Source organism: Poecilia mexicana, unplaced genomic scaffold (genome assembly GCF_051168715.1).
Source record: "Poecilia mexicana isolate PSO_F unplaced genomic scaffold, ASM5116871v1 scaffold_8, whole genome shotgun sequence".
NCBI classification, from domain to species: domain Eukaryota; kingdom Metazoa; phylum Chordata; class Actinopteri; order Cyprinodontiformes; family Poeciliidae; genus Poecilia; species Poecilia mexicana.
This window is the reverse complement of record NW_028263377.1, coordinates 4,212,982-4,231,499: the sequence shown is the minus strand read 5'-3', so window position 1 is coordinate 4,231,499 and position 18,518 is coordinate 4,212,982. Positions and strand designations below refer to the sequence as shown.

Sequence of the window (18,518 nt, the reverse complement as noted above, 5' to 3'; positions counted from 1 at the left end):
GTATCCTGCTGACAGGAAACAATGGGAAAGTCACATGAGTCAGCTGTGAGGTCATTATTCCTCTTCCATCACCGGAGCGTAGCCCCATGCTTTTGCATAGCTTAAGAGATCTGCTTGTGTTTAGATGAGAACAAAAAAAACACAGTTTTTGTAGCATGGCTGAGAAGGTAAACTGGACGAACGACACTTGTCACCATGCAGAGTCAGGGAATTTTCTGGCTGGCAGATGCTGTTTGTGTTGGATAGAAAACTTTCTGACAACACAGAGCAGCAACCTCAAGCCGGCGGAGATTCCAGAACGTGAAACACCTGAAAACCTTCTGATACAAACCGTCCGTTGTGGCTCTGGCTGTGAGCTTACAGTCATTATCCTGTAAGAAGGTGAACGTCTGTTCTTTTTGAAACCTCCAGCAGGTTTTCTTTTTTTGGATTTTGATCTACAGCATCTATCTTCCTGTGAACTCTGCTCAGCTTAACATTACCTGAATAAAAGTAAATCTAAAGAATGACGATGCTGATATGTTTCATCCTGCTGTTGTCAGGGTGATATTCAGTTTTATTCTCCACCCAACAGAGAAGTTTGCTCATCATTTTTGGTCTCCTCTGACCAGAGCACCTTTATCTACAATTCAAACAAAAGTCATGTTCTACTCTGAGTTGATCAACATTACTGGACACTGCTAAGAGTTTTCCTTCAACATTGACGTTTTCTTTCCAAATCCTTTAGGTTCTATTTTGTATAGGGCTGCGCCTATACTTATAGAATCTGGGGTTACAATATGTAACCAACATTTTTCTATAATTTCCTTCAGTGCAGTCCCGCCATAATAAACGGGTTTATCAAAGGGTTTGGTTTGTTTAACACAGAACAGTTTGAAAGGGAACCAAACAAGAAAACTTTTTAAAAAGTTGCGATTTTGATTCCCAGTCGAACAGTTTCCACCCCCAGATATTTGCATTAAGATTAGGGATGCACCGATTTATCTACGCCTATTTCTTTAATTTTGGGAGTTTGGTGATTGGCCAATGTGAAGCCAATCTTATGCACTGATATCTACCTCAGCAAAAGTCTAAAAATCAGCTACTGTCTTCTTTAGCTCTGCTGTTAGACGCTTGACTGACCCACCGGGTCATGTCTGCAGTTAATCTCACTGTTACCAATTCAGCGACTTTCTTGCTATATTTAGCAACATTTCAGACAAAAAATAGTTATCAGCTAAAATCAGAAACAGCAGGTCAGGCTTTTTAAAGATTGATAATCAGCGATCGGCCAGAAAACTGCAATCGGTGCATCCTTACAATAACAATCTTCTTAATCAAATTGATTAAGGAAGAAGAAAAATGGTATGGAAAAATTATATATTTGAATGCTTTTCAATATCTACTATCTTCAACATACTAACAAAAAAATACTACAGCAGTATCATAGAAAACAGGAAGTTCCAGACTTTAGTTGGTATACTAGTCTTCATATGTACTCTGAGTAGAGTAACGAGTTAAATATACCAAAACTGTCATGATGTGTTTGTTGGTGGACCCAAATGCAGCAGGCTGAGATGATGAGTAGTGTTGAAGATTTAATGAAAAATCTATGAGCCCAAAAAAATAAAAAAATTTAAAAAAAATTAAAAAATCACCAGGGGAGTCAGAGCAGAACAACAATCATAAATCCAAGGAAAAAGGATGGCAGCCTTCTGATGGGGAAACAACAGGATATAACGGGATGTAACAGGAGGAACCAACAAGGAGTGTAAGGAGAAAAGATGTATAAGTACTGGGAGAGAGAATGTGGAACAATTAACCTGGACTGATTACAGGTGAGGGGAGAGAGAGAGAAATTGGCACATGGGGGCGAGGGAGAGAACACAGAGAACCAGAAAATAAATCTAACACTAAAGAATAACTAAAAAAAATAAATCTAACACTGAAAAATAACAAAGAAATATAAAACTAGAGTAAAAGGGAATCACTGGAGACAAGAAGCAAACATAATAAATTAGAATCACGAAGAAAGACTGAACTACAGTAAAACAGAAATAAGACTGAGCCAATTAAAGACAAAGACTAAACACAGAATAATAAACTTCAAAACAACACAGGATCCTAACAAAAACTTTATTCACTTATATACTACAAAATAGGTCTGAATACCCTTACATTGCATTTCCCCTTTGTGTACTTGCAACAACATATTCTAATCAGAAATACAAGCCATTTATTTTTTATATTTTTATTTGTCAGGGGATTTACAAATGTTTCAGAATCTTTGATTTTTAATGGTTTTTTTAAACATAAATTTGGGTTCAGGGCTAAGAGTGAGGGACGAGTGAAGGGTCATGTTTTGTTTTCTGGTACTTTGGAAAAATAAAATCTCTACTAAAAATCTCTGTCTTTTTCCCTCCCTCTACTCAGCTCATTGAAGGAAAGAGTCTTATTACGTCTGAAGGCAACACTGCTAAGGAAGTCTTCTCCGTTTTGTTCCTGGAACTGACTGACCTTGTGAGCTGATGGTAAAGACGTGAATTTCCATGTGTAAGTTAAGTACAAAGGCAGCCTGTGTAAGCCTGTCCTTGTTGGACTTTTGTCTTGTTCAACCTGAGGGTTCAATTAGTTATTCCTCCACCAAGCCCAACGTCTACCACAACGCAGAGCGACGCACTCAGGAGGAACACATTAGAGCTGAGGGACAGAACTCAACGCCTTCAGAAGACTGAGGTGGAACATTTAAACTAAAGCAATCAGACAATGGTCAACATTTAAAAAAAAAAAAAAAAAGGGTGAACCAACAACTCTTGACAATGAGGAATGTTTACGACAGCAATCATTAGACTTATACGGCCGTATAGATCAGTATATGGGTCATTGTTTTGTTTTTCCATTTCAAAATAAAATGAGTAAAAACACAATATTGAGTGTTTTGTTATTGATGTTTTTCTTTATAACTAAATCAGAAAAACAAAATTATACATATATGTAACTATTTTAAGAGGGACAATGTTCAGCTCAATCATAAATGATATGTAGTTTCCCACAGTGTATTATAAGCCTGGCGGACCACCAGGCTTTACTTGACCTCCCACCACACTAAACGTTGTTTATTTTAATACATCAGTTACAGCTTAACCCATAGCAAGGATGGGTTTATATAAGCTAGGTTTATATAAATGTTAGTTTTAATTGGTGCACTGCTATATTTTCTTCGTTGTTGATGTTTTAGTTTTCAAATTTCTCAATTTTAAGCCTTTTTTTAACACAGAAACACAGTGGGGCAACTGGTAGATGTCCCAATCACACCTACCACCAGGCCTAGCTAGTCTTTTGGGGGAACCTTGTTAATGTTTGTATACGTTTTAGGTTTCATTGTGATCATGGTCATACGGATTAAAGAGAAAACTAAAAGGAAACTGAAAATCACCCGTCGAGGCTGAGCTGAATGTTGATCAAGAGCTGGGGGTTGAGGGACTGCTACGAATAGCATTTCATTTTATGTAATGTAAGATGAAACAGGCCCGACAGTTCAACATGCAGATAACTAAGAGATACAAGAGAACAAAGACGTAGGAAATGAAGTGATAGTGTGGGAGCAGTTGGAGCCGGCGTATCTCTGCTCCCTGATCAGTGCAGGCTTTAAGCGTCTGCATCTCCCACTCTAAACTCTTCCACTTACATTTCCCATCGCCATACTTCCAGCGAATGCGATACATTAAACTTCTGCAGCTCCAGGCTGCTGCTGTTCTGTCGCCACAGCGACAGAGTGGCAACACTAATTGGGTCTGGAGCGAAGGGGCACCAGTTAATTACCGCCTGTTGGAAAAAAAAAAAAGTTAAAAAATGGGGGCGATGCACTTCCATGTCGCTGTCCTCCCTCCTTTTGTTCTCCTCTCAGAGGAAAACAGCCTCTCTCCCACTCTGACTCCCACCCTGCACTCGCCTATCGCAAGATAAGAAAAACATCATTCTGGTACATGTGAAGCAGCGCCTCCCTTCTCCTCTACGCTCACATCTTCCAAATGCTAAAAAAAGGGATGAAGGGAATGTTTGTTACCCAAGGACAAAACATTTCCTCACTCAGAGCTTGGAAAGAATAACTTGCGTCTATTGAACCTGGGTGAGTTTCATCAAGAGCTTGTTTTTCTGTTCCTACAGTTTAACTCCATGTTTTCTGAATTGGATACTGGATTTCCTGTTACATGACTTCAGTGCTCGAGCACAAATGTTCCCCGCTGCTCGCTGGGTGTACAAATATGTTGCACTCAAGTTTGACAGATGCTTTTAGACTTTCCTTTTTAAATATTAAATTGCTGTAAAAAGAAAGAAAAAAAATCCAACACCTGTGTGAGATAATAAAATTACTTCTTCCTCATATCTCGTCCAGATGATGACTGATCAGTTGGGCTCAACAATCCAATAAAATCGATTTCTGAAGTTAAACTGCAGATGCAGCTGGTGATGCAGCGGATTCCTGAAAATGCTCACATTATTCAGCTCCGGATGGTGGATGGCAAAGAGAGTGATGAAGTCTCAAACTCAGCTACTTGTAATATCAGTAAGGTGCTTGAAAAAAGTCAGAGGAAAACTCCTAGATGTGAGACATAAATTAGAAGGCGGCTGAGTCTCCTGCCACATGTCTACAGTTCAATCAGGCAGCGAGGAGGCAGCACCGGTTTCAGCAGATAGCTGGAAGACTGAGCAGATGACAGGGAGGTTCCTCTGCTTTATTCTTTTGAGCTTCTGACACTAATTTAACCTGCTGGATTTGGAAAAGCTGGCAGCCTCCAGGAGGAATCAGAGTTAGAGTTAGAATCTACCTTCTGCATGGGTTGTCGACTCCAGACGTATTCCAGTCCAACACACTCGGAGGCTATTCATGTAGGCAGCACTGAGTGTTAATATTTGGTGCTAAACCCAATAACTCTTTAAAATTTGCTGAATGTAATGTTTGTAAACATTATGTTTTTCACATGTTTGTTAAAACTGTAACTGGCAGTATAGCATGGGACAGATAATCGGTGAAAAGAAATCAAGCTCCTCTTCCTTCTCCCTGTGATCCTGTGACGGAAACACACCCCTCCATCACAAACAACCAATCAGAGCCGGGGGAGGGTGTTAGTGCTGTCAATCATTCGTGTGCGCTGCACTTCCCCCAGCCCGCTTTGCTCTCTGCTACGCAACAGCTAGTTCACCACGTCAGAGCCTGCTGTGAATGCTCAGGCTAGGTAGCATGGATAAGCGCTAACAACATGCTAACTGTTGTCTGTATGGTGTTTAGGGATGGACATTTATCGCATCAATCATCTTTTTTTTTTGTGATATATTTGTTATAAGTTTTGATTCATCGTCACAATAAATCTTGATTCATGATGTTTAACACTCACCCCCCCCATACCCCCCGCCAAAAAAAAAAAAGTGCCCATTTTGCTGGAATTGTTAGTTTCACTATTTTCACCAATGTTTGTTCAATGAGAGTATCAACAAATATCAATACATTTAAAAGCATGATAAAAAGCAGTTACTTCTGTTTGCCGTTAACTGGTACAAATCACCCTTCTGTATGTGACTGGTGTCCTGCACATGGGCATGTATTTCAACAGCAGTATTTGTGTTTGCTGTGTCAGCCTAAAAAAAGATTTAATAAATAGTTCTTATTGTTATCACAATAGTACCACAAAATGTCATGATAAACGTAGGAGTCACATCCAAACAGGTTAAAATTGGTCTTTCTATTCATCAAACTTTAGAAAAAATACTGCAGATCATAAAACGACCAAATCGATTGTTGCATTTGTAATAAAAGCAAGTTAAACTTGTGCAGTTTCAACAAAGTCCAGTTTATTCTCTACAAATACATATACTGGTGTATCTTTAATTATGTTCTGACTACAACACGACAAACTAACAGCGCTGTAAACATCTAAATAATGTAGTTATTACTCATTACGCAGTCAGGAGTAAGACAATGCTAACACATTAACCAGTGATGATGTTATGTGAATCCTAGTTTCCAGTATTTCCACATCTCCCACTAACGGTTCTAATGTAACCACACTTACAAGTCTAAGTACAAACCCACTGAAGCGTGACGTTTCAACAAATCTCTACTGCGAACCTTTGCCACTGTGTTTTTCTGCACTTATGACTGTGATTTGTTGTTCGTATAAAGGCACAAACATGAGGATGAGAAAGTAAAGTGAGGATAAAAAGAAGAGCGGCTCCTGCATTCTTAACCCATCTGAGTTAAGTGGGTTAGGGCTTTGCCACATGACCCACTCCCCCCCCCCAAACAGACAAACACACCAATAACAGCAGAGGTGCTTCCCTGCACAGAAAATCTCTTTAAAAGTAGGATTTGTTTTCTTATTTCAGGATTCATTTGGATGCAGCATCAGCCAATCGCTGACAATGACAGAAACAGTCCAGACATAAAGAGAAAGGAGTTTTAACCAGGATGATATATATTCTGGACTTTGTATGAAAATGTACATATACGTATTGTTGGTGATGTCACTTTCGCAGCATAGACATTTATTTGACTGGAAAGATGCATCCTCCTGCTGTCTGAAGCCAGAGCAGACTGAAGTCTGTGACAGGCTGAGATGCAGCCCATCATAAACCACACAGAGGAAGGGAAGCACTGAGTGATGCTGCAGGTTTATTTTGAGAACTCTGACGCTAAAGAGCCAGAGCAGAAGAGGATACAGATATAGAGCCACAGCAATGTGTTTTTGGTTGCTGAAGACAGGAAAAAAAAGGTAACTTACCTAGGCCATTTTCACAGTCTGTGAACTCCATGGAATGAACAGCTCTGTCGACTCCATATGGACCCATTAGAGTCCTGGAAGAGACGGAGGACGGGGGAACAACAACAGAGAACAGGTGAATAAAGTGAAACGCATTGAAGCAAAAACAGGAATACCTGCAGACAGAGCAGCAGTTCTTGGTGAATGGGTGTTTAAAGTAACTGAACAGAGAATTAGATCAACTCGTTAAACTCGTTGTCTGTGCTCATCTCAGTACACTGCCAGCGGTCCGATCCATTTTAGTGCATGCAGAGTGTGAAACAGAGTGTGAGCTTTTACTGATTTCCTTTAAAATATTAATCAGAGAAACACAAGTAAACTCAAAATGCAGTTTTTAAATGAAGGTTTTTATTATTGAGAAAACAATCAAAACCTACATGGTCCTGTGTGAAAAAACGATTGCCCCCTTGTTAAAATTTGACTGGTTTATCACACCTGAATAAAATGAAACACTCATACAGAGCTAGAGAGTTCACAGTCTCAATCAAGACATCAGATAAATGGAGAAAACATGGAACCATGGAGAAGCTTTAGAAGTGGACAGCTGACCAAGTTGACCCCAACTCATCCAAAAGGTCACCACAAGACCCCACAACAACAACAACTGGAGAACTGTGTGCCTCAGTTGAGGTCAGAGGTCACACCTCCACCATAAGAAAGAGGCACAGGTGGCCCTCATGGCAGAGCTCAAAGGGGAAAGCCACTGCTGAGCAAAAGGAACATTAACACTCATCTCAGTTTTTCCAGAACCTCTTGATGATTCCCAAGACTTCTGGGAAAAACATTCTGTGGATTATCTTTAGTCACATTGATTACTTAAACAGCATCTTCACAGGTCTGCCTAACAAATCAATCCTCCAGCTGCAGCTGATCCAGAATGCTGCTGCTGGTGTTCTGACCAAAACCAGGAAGGTAGAGATCACCCAGTCCTACAGTCCTTCCACTGGGAGAAATAGGCTTCAAAATACTGTTAGTTTATAAATCACTGAAAGGCTTAGCACCACAATAGATTAAAGACATGCTGCTGTTATATCAACTTTCCAGACCTCTCAGGTCTTCTGGTTCTGATCTGCATCCAGGACAAGAACCAAACATGGAGAAGCAGCATTCAGCTTCTATGCACCACAAATCTGGAACAAACTCCCAGAAAACTGAAAAACAGCTGAAACATTGAACTCCTTTAAAGCAAGAAGAAAAACCCAGCTGTTTAAAGTTGCTTTTGAAATATTATGACATGTTAAACATTTTGATGTGTAATGATGGAACTTGACAATTGTTGACTGTATGTTGTACAAATTTGTATTTTTTTGTGTTGTAATGCACTTTAAACTGCCTTGTTGCTGAAAAGTGCTACAGAGATAAACTTGACTGATTGGTCGATAGTTTGATAAAAAAGTTTAGCTCTTTGGAAGGTGTGTGTCTCGTTACATCTGGCGTTAAACACCCCATGTCAGAAAAACATCACATCAACAGTAAAGCATGGCGGTGGCAGTGTGATGGTCTGGGATCATTTAGCTGTATAATTGAGATCTTCATTTACTTAAGTAAAAGTAGTTCCAGTAATGCATCACTCAAACTATTTTTTATTTTTACTTAAGTCACTGTATAACACTTAAAGAGCAGTTTTTGCACTTTAACAAGCACTGTACTTAGTTCTGCACTTTAAGAATAGATTTGCACATCAATAACAATTTGCACACAAGAGGTTTTAACTGTATTTATTGAGTATTTTTAGTATTTAGCCTGTAGCCGTTTGTTGTAAACTCGGTCCAGCTGCTCCTCATTGGGAAATGAGGTGTTTACCTGTGAAGGGAGGATAATTGTTACTCAGAGTAAGGAGTAACTGGTGGTAAACCAGTAGCTCCTTGACCAAATGTTTGTGCATAATCTGTTAAGGTTGAAGGTGCTAAGAAGACCTACTCACCTGTCTTTCCTGTGTACTGTTCTCGGTGTTTGGACAAATACTTCCCCAGGGATCCAGACACCATTTATAGGTTCCGGGAGAGGCCATGGAAAAGTGTGGGGGGGGGATTGTTTTTGTGATTTTTGATAATGATGCTTATGGTGTAAGGATAAAACATAAAATATTTATAAAAAGTAAATAGAAATGTTTGTATTTGGTAAAAGTGATTTTATTCAAGTAGATGGAAATTGGTATATTAGAGATAACCTGTGAATTAAAGGTGGTTTGGTCCTTCACAGCTGGGACTGTTTAAGGCTGCAATTGCACCTGTGGTTTTGTTCTTGATGCTGTGTGTGAAGAGTAAACCATTGCTGTTTCCACCTGACTGCCTCGACTTTCATCTCCACTGTAAATCCAGCTGCTAAAGGCCACCTTGTTACAAGCTGCTTCAGGACCTGGAAGACTGGCTGTGACAAACGGAGCCATGAATTCTGCTGTCAACCAAAACATCCTGAAGGAGACCGTCCGGCCGTCTGTTGGTGGTTCTCAAACTGAAACCAACTTGGCTTCTGCAGCAGGAAAATGATCCAAAACACACCAACAAGTCCACCTCTGATTGGCTGAAGAAAAACAAAAAGACTTTGGAATGACTTAGTCAAAGTCCTGACCTGCATGTCATTGAGATGCTGTAATGTGTCAGTAAAATGTTCGCTCAGGAACCTTCCGATGTGTTTGAGTCGACCAGAATTCCTCTACTTCAGCTGCTGCTGTAATGGAGGCCCAACCTGTTATCAGGATTAGAGGGCGGTCACTTTCCCACACAGGGCAAAGCAGGTTTGAATCTTCTTCTTAATAATAAAGACTTAATTTAAAAACTGCATTTTGTGTTTACTTGTGTTGCTTTTGACTCACATTTAACTGGTTGGATGTTCTGACTGAAGTGTGACAATCATGCAAAATGATACAAAAGTCAGAAAGAAGGCAAATACGTTCACACAGACTGCGATGATAACACTACAGGGGATTCACCCCTCTATCATAATTCAGGCAAACGCACTTATTTTGAGGTAAACCGTGCGATGTGATTGGGTTTGATTCAATGTGACATGAAAGGATGGTACTATTCAGTTGTAGATATCTGATTGATTAAGCAACTCTCTTCAACACAACCCCCACTTCCTACCTCATCTTTAACTCGACCGCCTCTAGATGCAAAAGTTTCCGATGACAGAGTAACTTTATAAAATCTTGCAAAGTGTTTGCTCTTCCTAACCAAGACCTTGTTCACTCAGGATGCACACAGTGTCGAGTTCTTCCTCTCTCAAGTCACTTCAACTTGTACCAAAACGTGAAAAGGTTTGCTTCCTCAAGAGACGCAGGAAAAACTCAGCTCAGTCACGTTTCTTTCCTTCTATATGAATCTCATCAGCAGTGCAGCATGAGGAGGTTCATAAACAACAGATGAGATAAACATTAAACACCCTGAATAACCAAGAGCTGGTTTTAGCCATTTCACCAGTTTCTTTCACCAGGCTGTTAATTAGATTTAACTTAACATTTAAACAAATTACAAACAATGCCTAGGTCTTTGTATGAAGACAGCTCACCATGTTAGCACAGATAAGCAGGGTTCATTTTTAGATTTGGCTGCTACTGAAAGGGATGGGGTGTGCTTGATTCTGTGTAAGGCACACACCAGTTTGGTGGAGATAATGCAAATTATTGGTACTAGATTTCCTATTTTAATTTGATACAGGATCACAGATATAATATCAGAAATGCCCAAACACACACATTAACTACAAGGGAAATATTTTGAAGTACTTTGCCCCAAACACTCAATGTCTTTAAGAATCCCAGCACTTTGTTAAACTTGTGAAAGTTGAAAAACAGCTGAACTCATTGACTTGAATTATTTGGTGGATTCATTTTCATTCCCTCGTTATTTGCATCCTTATTGGTTTTATAAATACCATTAGAATAACAAAAAGACTGAGGCCAATTACAACCAGCCACAGTAGAGTCAAAACTGAAAATCCCTCTGTCTGAAGAAAAACTTTCTTGACAATATGAAATGTTCAGACTTGCAAATTGCTGTAAGCACAACATGTTTACTGGAGCTAACGGTTCGAAAAAGGCAGAGTGGATGAATTCACTTATCTTACAAGTTGCCATAAGAAGAAAGACGTCGTCTTTAACCCCAGGAGAAGTTCTGGATCTGGATTTGAGAAGATTATTTTTACCCGGTTTAATCGGGACGGTTTGGCGACAGATTTGTAAACACAAGGAAGAGCCAAGATTTTCTCCTAATTCTTTTTTAAACTTTCTGTTTTGGCTGGGTTTAAAAACTGGATTTGTCTTTTCCATCCAGTTACATGATGTAGAAGGATTACATTACGTAATGTGAGTCCAACACTTCTTTGGCGACGAACACTGCCACAAGTTCAACATCACAAAAGTCTTGAATCAGTCCAAAGTCCTTCAGACATTAAAAATGTCACATCTGACAACATATAGATGAAAAAGAATTGGATTTAGGTTTGTTCAGAGGTAGAATACGTTCACTAAGGCTGCACAATATATTACAAATATATGGTCTTCCTAATATCAGAGTGTGCAATATTCATCTTGTAAAGGCCTGCTTGGGTCAAATAAATATTGGCTAATATGTTCTAAATGTTATGAATTAGCATTTCAATAAAATATTTAGACTGTTGGACGGTGTATCACAACAGTAGATGTTTCCGCCGGACACAATCCACACAAATCAACTGACATAAACACATGTACATTCATATATTTACATCAGAAAACAAAATGTCCTAAACTAAGCTAATGATTCAATATTTGAAGTGAACATTTTCCTGATGCTTAAAATCTCCAAAACACAATATGTACACATTGTGAAGGATAGAACACAAATGTTTTTGTACAAATGAGAGACAGACCTCATTGAGATTAACCAGATCGTTGCTCTACGCTTCGCTTCGTCCAGAAGATCTGGACCCTCAGCTGCTGAGATGTGATTGCTTCCTGGAGTTGTGGACTCTATTGAAGGTCAAATGAATTGGATATGATTTTATCCAGTCGCTAATGCATGTTATGTGCCAGTCTGATGTTATGAAGCTAACCGTATACGTTAGCTACATTAGCTAATCAACAATTTCTCATTGCAAACAAACATTCCCCACTGCCAAGATAGAAGTGCCAAGTCTTAACAGGCGGCAATTAATGTTAATTCAATATATACAGCTCATAAAATTGATGTTATCGTTCTCCTTCTGGTCACTGACTGGTGCATTTAAACATCTACCAGAGAAATCCAGCTGAATGGGAGAAAGGCCAGACGAAGGACTGAAAGAAGATTGAGCAGAATTGCAGGAAAGTGATAGCTATTAAATCCAAAGGCTATTAAATCCTGTGGCACAGGTTGAGTTCGGGTGAACCAGCTCAGAGATTTAAGAGGGTGGGACTAAAATGTTACAATTATTTTTCACATCTTTTTGTTACTTCACTAGCTTAGGAAAAGTTGTAATTAAAATCAAGATTTATGGAATTTGCAGGCAGATAATCTGTGGTGTCAGAAAGTGTGGGGAAAAGTTTCTATAAATGTGCCTAATGTGATGTCACCAAAGACATATAGAAAGCATTTACAAGATTGTGAACACAATTTATTACACAACATAAAACAAAAAAGGAAAAACTAGCCAATATAATTTCCTAAATGTGAAAAACAGAAACTAAAATTAGTTTGATTGATTTTAAAAAACATCTGGCTAGTAACTTTAAAACGGAAATAAGAAAAATGTACATTTTCAGTAAGTGATATTGAACTTAGTCTAATTGGAAGAACAGCCCCACATTTGGAAAAAGAAGCAGAGTTGGAGTGACTCCTAGTCAATCACAGTTTACAAAGGCTGTTATTCCACGTGAAGGAAATCCACACAGCTTCAGGTTCAGCATAGAAAGTTAATGGTTACCAGAACACAGACACCTGTGAATCAGCATGTTCCCCAGCAGGGGAGGACTCTCTCACTAAAACGGCAAAAAGCATCTTTCCCACTTTTCCAGACTGCTCCCACATCCAGAGCCCAACTTCCATCAGCTCCGGTCTCCGCTCGCTCCTCCACCGACAGTAAAGCCGAGCGCTCCTCGGTGAAACCCGCCGCCCCGCGAAGCTCGGGAGGCTTTCAGCGGCAACCCGCTGGTTCTTACCTGCTAATGATCACAGCTCCTTTATACATGACCGAGAAGGTGGGCATCATTACATGGAGCCCCGGTGGTTTGAGTCGGACGCGGGTCGGCAGCAGCTTCCTCAGCCCTCAGCCTCCAGCCACATGATGCTCCCTGTCTGCGCACAGCCAGCCTCTAATTCCACTAAGACAGACTGCCCGCTCAAAACATCTCCACCTTCTCCCACACGTTTAATCTCTTACATAACTAAAGTCACCGAAAAAAAAAAATTCCAACAAAGCGGGGCATTGAGGCTTGAAGTGATTGTGCGGGTGGATTATCTGTCACATTTTCCACTACCGGGCAAAATTCCTCACATTTTAGTCCTTGTTTGGAACTGCGGTATAAAATAAGTCCAACGGAAACATCAAGCTAAATATGATTATAAAACTTAAGCTGACAAACAGAAAATCTTTCTGGAGTCATTCAGAATTTCATGTTAGCAAAACATCTGGCAGAAAAGAAACTGTAGAGCTGGAATGAGGTTGTTTTGGGGGATTCTAAGCAGGATTTCAGCAGGCTCTCACTTCTTCTAAACTCACTTTTTTCCAGGCACTTACTAAGATAACATAGTGTGAAGATAACATCTTATCTTCAGATGTTATAAAATCCTGTATCACACATGATTTAAAAGAAATTTGACTTAGTAAGTTAACACCTTGAAATTGGTCTCTTTAAGAAGCTGCTGCTCTTTCTGAAGCTCTGCATTCAGTAAGTTATCACATCACTCCTCTGTTTACCCTTTTATCCATGTTTACCAGTGTTGCACTGAGAATTCACTCCTATAATGAGCTCAGCTCAGTTTCACCAGGTGTTTGTTAATTGCCTAGCCTGTCATGAATGCTAAAGTTAGCATTTCCACTGAGGATGGTGGATAAAAAGTTGTAATGGTAAGTTGTTTCTCTGCATTTAGCACATTGAACAGAGCATACAGGAGGTTGACTGACAGCGCTAAGACCCTCCTCCTGGCTCTGATTGGTTGTTTCTGACCTTGAACGGTGCATTTCTGCAGATAGCTGTAGGACCACAAGGAGGAGGCAGAAGAGCTCCAATTTTTCTTATTTGTCTCATATGTCATACTGTCATGACATAGTGACAGTTTTGACAATATGTAAAAACATATAGTTTATAAAAGATACTGCAGCTCCACTCTGTACAGGCTTGATCATACAATACGACACATAGCCTAATGCACCTAATGCACCTAATGCACATAATGCACATGTTTCATTGTTAACTGGTTCAACAACACTGAATTTTTAAATCCCTTTGACTGAAAAAATAATGTTCAGGTTGACTTTCCCAATAGTCATTTTAATTTGATTTGTCAGTCAGACAACATTGTGTTGGTTAGTGCAGTTAACTGTCAAAGCCATTTGAAACATCTTTTGTCCTGTACAGTTCGTTCTGTGGAGGATTCATATTTTTGATTCATTTTAAGGGTGTTTGTGCTAATTTTATTCTAGAAGTTAAAATTTATGCTGGTACATAGATCAACACCTTTTCATGATTGAACGTGAGGTTGCTAAATCTACTTGACAAATCTCTTTACGTTTTTAAGATGGGAGTTGAAGTGTAAAGAAACAGGGTATTAGTGAACAAAATTCTATGTTTTGTTATTTACTGCTACATTCAGACTAAAAGATAGATTTTAACTATTGATGTTCAAGAACTATGAGGCCAGTGAAACATGAACAGGTAGAACGAAAACAAGAAGGATTACAAATAGGAAATCTGTCAAATGCTAAATAGGTTTTGTTTTAACCTAAAATAATTAGTTACACTAAAATCCATCCATCCATCCATTTTCTTTACACCCTTGTCTCTTGGGGTGGGGTCGGGAGAGGTAGTTACACTAAAATGTCCAAGAAATTCTTTATATTCTGCCCATGTTTTTATAAACTTGTCGGGGAATTGGGATCTTATTTTCTGTGTGAGAAGTCAAATTATCTTGGGGACCACCTGCTGGCAGAAAGTTAGCTTATTCCTCCAGCAGGCTCTGGCTGCCTGTTGAAGCAGACCACAGAAAGATGTGCTTAGATGCCTTTAAACGCATGAATGCATAAGTGCCCCGATCTCCATTTAGAAACTGCAAACTAATCCACAACATATATCCATTAAAGAGAATTCCCATTTGCTATTCAGCAAACATCTGCGCCGCGTTGCTAAACTCCAGCTAAATGTCATTTTTTATTCAGGCCTGCTGAGTCAACATGTATCTGTTTTTCACTTCAATCCCTTTAATTCATTATAATCCTATACAATAATTCCATACGACTGTTTCGGATCTTGAGAAAAGAAAATACAGCAAGCCATAAGTCATAAGATATGAACCCAAAGAAAAGCAACAGATTACCCCTCATGAAAAAAATAAAAATAATTTAAGCTGCAGATGGAAACGTAATGTTTCTTTAATGTAGATGTTTTTACTGTACCAAAAATGGATCAAATGTTCTTACATAAAGACTGTAGCATACCCAACCAATCACATGCTGAGAAACACACTTAATGTTGAGCAAGTCCTGACCAGAGATTCACATCCACTAATCATGGGCATTTTTTTCACATTATATCAAAGGCCTTTCAACATTTAAACTTTTTTTTTTCATAGCAGTAAAACAATACAAAAAAACAACTACAGCAGATTCTAAAAACAAAAATGTAGGTACTCTAGCTTGAATTTACTGCAGATTTTCTGAAACTCACAATGGTTCAAAATTCTATATCAAGGCTCAAATGTTGTATATTCATTGTACCAACATGTAGATAACCCAAACACTTGACACAAATACTGGATTTATGACTGTAGTTCATTTTAAGCTTAAGAAGTCCCTGCAGATTCTGCTCAACCCAACTGATGGTAAAGCCGTTCAAAGCGTACCTGGCGAAGCCGAGAGGCACTTTGAGCCTTTGGAACATGTCGCTGCTGTCTGCGAGAACGCCCGGTCATCACACACTGGCTGCTGTCATTGTCCCTGTGCATTCCCCCCGTAAACGCTGCGCCACAGCTGCCAAGCAGACACGAAGACTGCCAATTGATGAAGAGAAGATGAGCTTATGGCAAAAGGATAATGCACCTAAATCCATAAGACATGCAGACATGCTAAATATAGGCCACCGTAAGAGGGCCACTCAAATGCTCCAAACAGCGGGAACAGATTATGCTACCACGCACGTTTTACCATCTATTTTAATTCTGTTCTTTGGGTTATTTTTGGTTTCCAGAGGCAGATGTAGTTCTGTAAAGTGCCTTGGCTTCAGGAACATACATCTGTTACAGCCCCCCCCCCTCCATCCCTCTGGTCTGCCCCCCACCACTGCACACAGTAAAATCTACTTAACGCATGCTTTTAGAGCTGCCTTTATTGTTGCTGGAGAACCATTAAACTCAAATCTCAAATTAAAACATTGTGTTCCTAAAACTGAGGAACACATGCAGGAGAAATAGAGCGCAACATTTCTCACATTTCTGGCTTTAAGACTCAACAAATGTTAAAGTTGGAAGGTAAAGCAAAGAAATAAATGAAAGGTTCTAGAAAGTTCTGCGGAGTTTAGTAGAATGAGAGCCTGGAGGTATCAGAGATGAACAGCTTTTTCATAATGTATTAATGTGAACCATACGGATCAACTTTATGTACTTAAAGTGCAAAGACGCTGAACACTGAGTTCCTTTAAATCTAGACTAAAACCCAGCTATTTAGAGTTGCTTTGAACAATAATAAATGGAATATTAATCGTGAATTATGCCATTTGATAAAATATAATGTTTGTTTCTGGTTTCTCAATTGGTGACTGTATGATGCTTTTATGACTTTTTATTATTGTGTTTTTATGATATAAAGCATTTTGAAATGTCTTGTTGCTGAAGTGTACTATACAAATATGATTGATTGATTGATTGATTGATTGATTGATTGATTGATTGATTGATTGATTGATTGATTGATTGATTGATTGATTGATTGATTGATTGATTGATTGGCAAAAGCCATTTTGCCCTCAATCCAGCTAAATAAAAGTTACTGGTTGTTTTGGAGTCATTCTTTTATGGAAATTTCATAGAACTATTTCTTTTTTTTATTGCTAAACCTGCATTTGTTATTATATTTATTTAAATACATTAGCTGGTCAGCAGATTTTTTACTGTGTTTTTTTTACAATCAATCATACATCCTAAAAAGGTACTCTGTAAACAGAACTCTTAGCTCAGGTCATTCAAACTTTGACTATTCCCAGACTAAGTAAAAAAAAAAAACACTGTTTTCTCTCAACTATAACCGTGGTTTTAATTTGTGGCTTTATGAAGATGAAAAACTGTCCTATTTAATATTAGGTGGGGATGTTAAGGTTGTGCCTGATGTGTAAATAGGGGAAAATTTTAAAGATCTCCCAATGTAGAGCCAGAGTTTCTTAAAGTTGCCCAGTTGTTGGGATTACACAGCGTTGGAGGAAACCCAGCTGCTGCTTAACCAAGAGGCCTTTCACTGGCTCCAGTAACAGATTCTGGGTTGAAAGACTTAGACTTTAACAGGAACCAGCCAGAACAGCAGACTTCAAGTGTCTCTCTCCAGTTTTCTAACTAGTATGTGAAACTGGTTCAGAGGCTGCACCGCAGGGGGCGCCGTTGATCCTTTTTGCCATTCACATTTTTACAGAAGCAGTGTTCTGTATTTTCCAGGCGTATACTGTTATTTTGTAGCACAATCAAGTAACTATGTTACCTTCAGTTGTTTTTGGGTTGTAAACATTTCTCCAGCTCTTTCTGAAACTCAGAAAGTCGTTACAACATGGCTCCTCTGTTAACCCTTTAACAGTGTTTTTAACAGCGCTGCACTGGGAACAAAGTTCTACCAGGTGTTTGCTATTTGCTGCTGGCTAGTCTGAAGGACGCAGCACAGTGGAGCAGTTGGTAGCACTGTAGCAAGAAGGTCCTGGGTTCGATTCCCGGCCCCAGGTCTTTCTGCATGGAGTTTGTATGTACTCCATGCATGTGTGGGTTCTCTCCGGGTACTCCGGCTTCCTCCCACAGTCCAAAAACATGACTGTTAGGATGTGTGCATGGCTGTTTGTCCTGTCTGTCTCTGTGTCGCCCTGCGACAGACTGGCGTCCTGTCCAAGGTGACCCCACCTCTCACCTGAAATCCCTCGTTGAAGACAGGCACCAGCACCCCTCACAAGGGACAAGGGTGTAAGAAAATGGATGGATGGATAGTCTGAAGAAGCTGAGTGAGGGAGTTGCAGAGAGGTCTGCTCTGTGAAGCTGGAGCTCGGAAGCTTGGGGCTAGGTCCACCAAGGCATTTTGTATCATGAATGGTTGCCACTTGATATTAGAGGATTTCTCAAACATGCATGAAAGAATCAAAGAAACACTCCATGTATGTTTCTGATGAGGGAACAATATTATAACATGATGTAAAGCTCAAAAAAGCCAATTCTAAATACAATTTGTTTCCTTTCTTGTATGTTCAGTTCTCCAATAAAGTTGGAGAGTAAATCCAAGGAAGCCTGCAACACTGCCATTGATTGGATACTAAACCTAAGGTACAGAGTAATTTAACTTGATTGACTGAGTGTCTGTGTGTGT

The 18,518-nt window shown here is 39.4% G+C and overlaps 1 protein-coding gene across 1 annotated transcript in view; it reads right to left on the bottom strand.

Annotated features, from left to right (window-relative positions):
* The window catches only part of LOC106903224 (syntaxin-binding protein 4), a 39,044-nt gene extending 30,283 nt beyond the window's left edge, over window positions 1-8,761 (bottom strand). Inside the window, exons 1-2 of the mRNA XM_088008046.1 lie at window positions 8,722-8,761; window positions 6,759-6,832 (exon numbers count right to left, since the gene is read on the bottom strand). Of these exons, the coding sequence (XP_087864172.1) occupies window positions 6,759-6,825 (67 nt within the window). The 5' untranslated portion in view covers window positions 6,826-6,832; window positions 8,722-8,761. The remainder of the gene's footprint in view (window positions 1-6,758; window positions 6,833-8,721) is intronic.
* Between the last annotated feature and the right edge of the window lie 9,757 nt (window positions 8,762-18,518).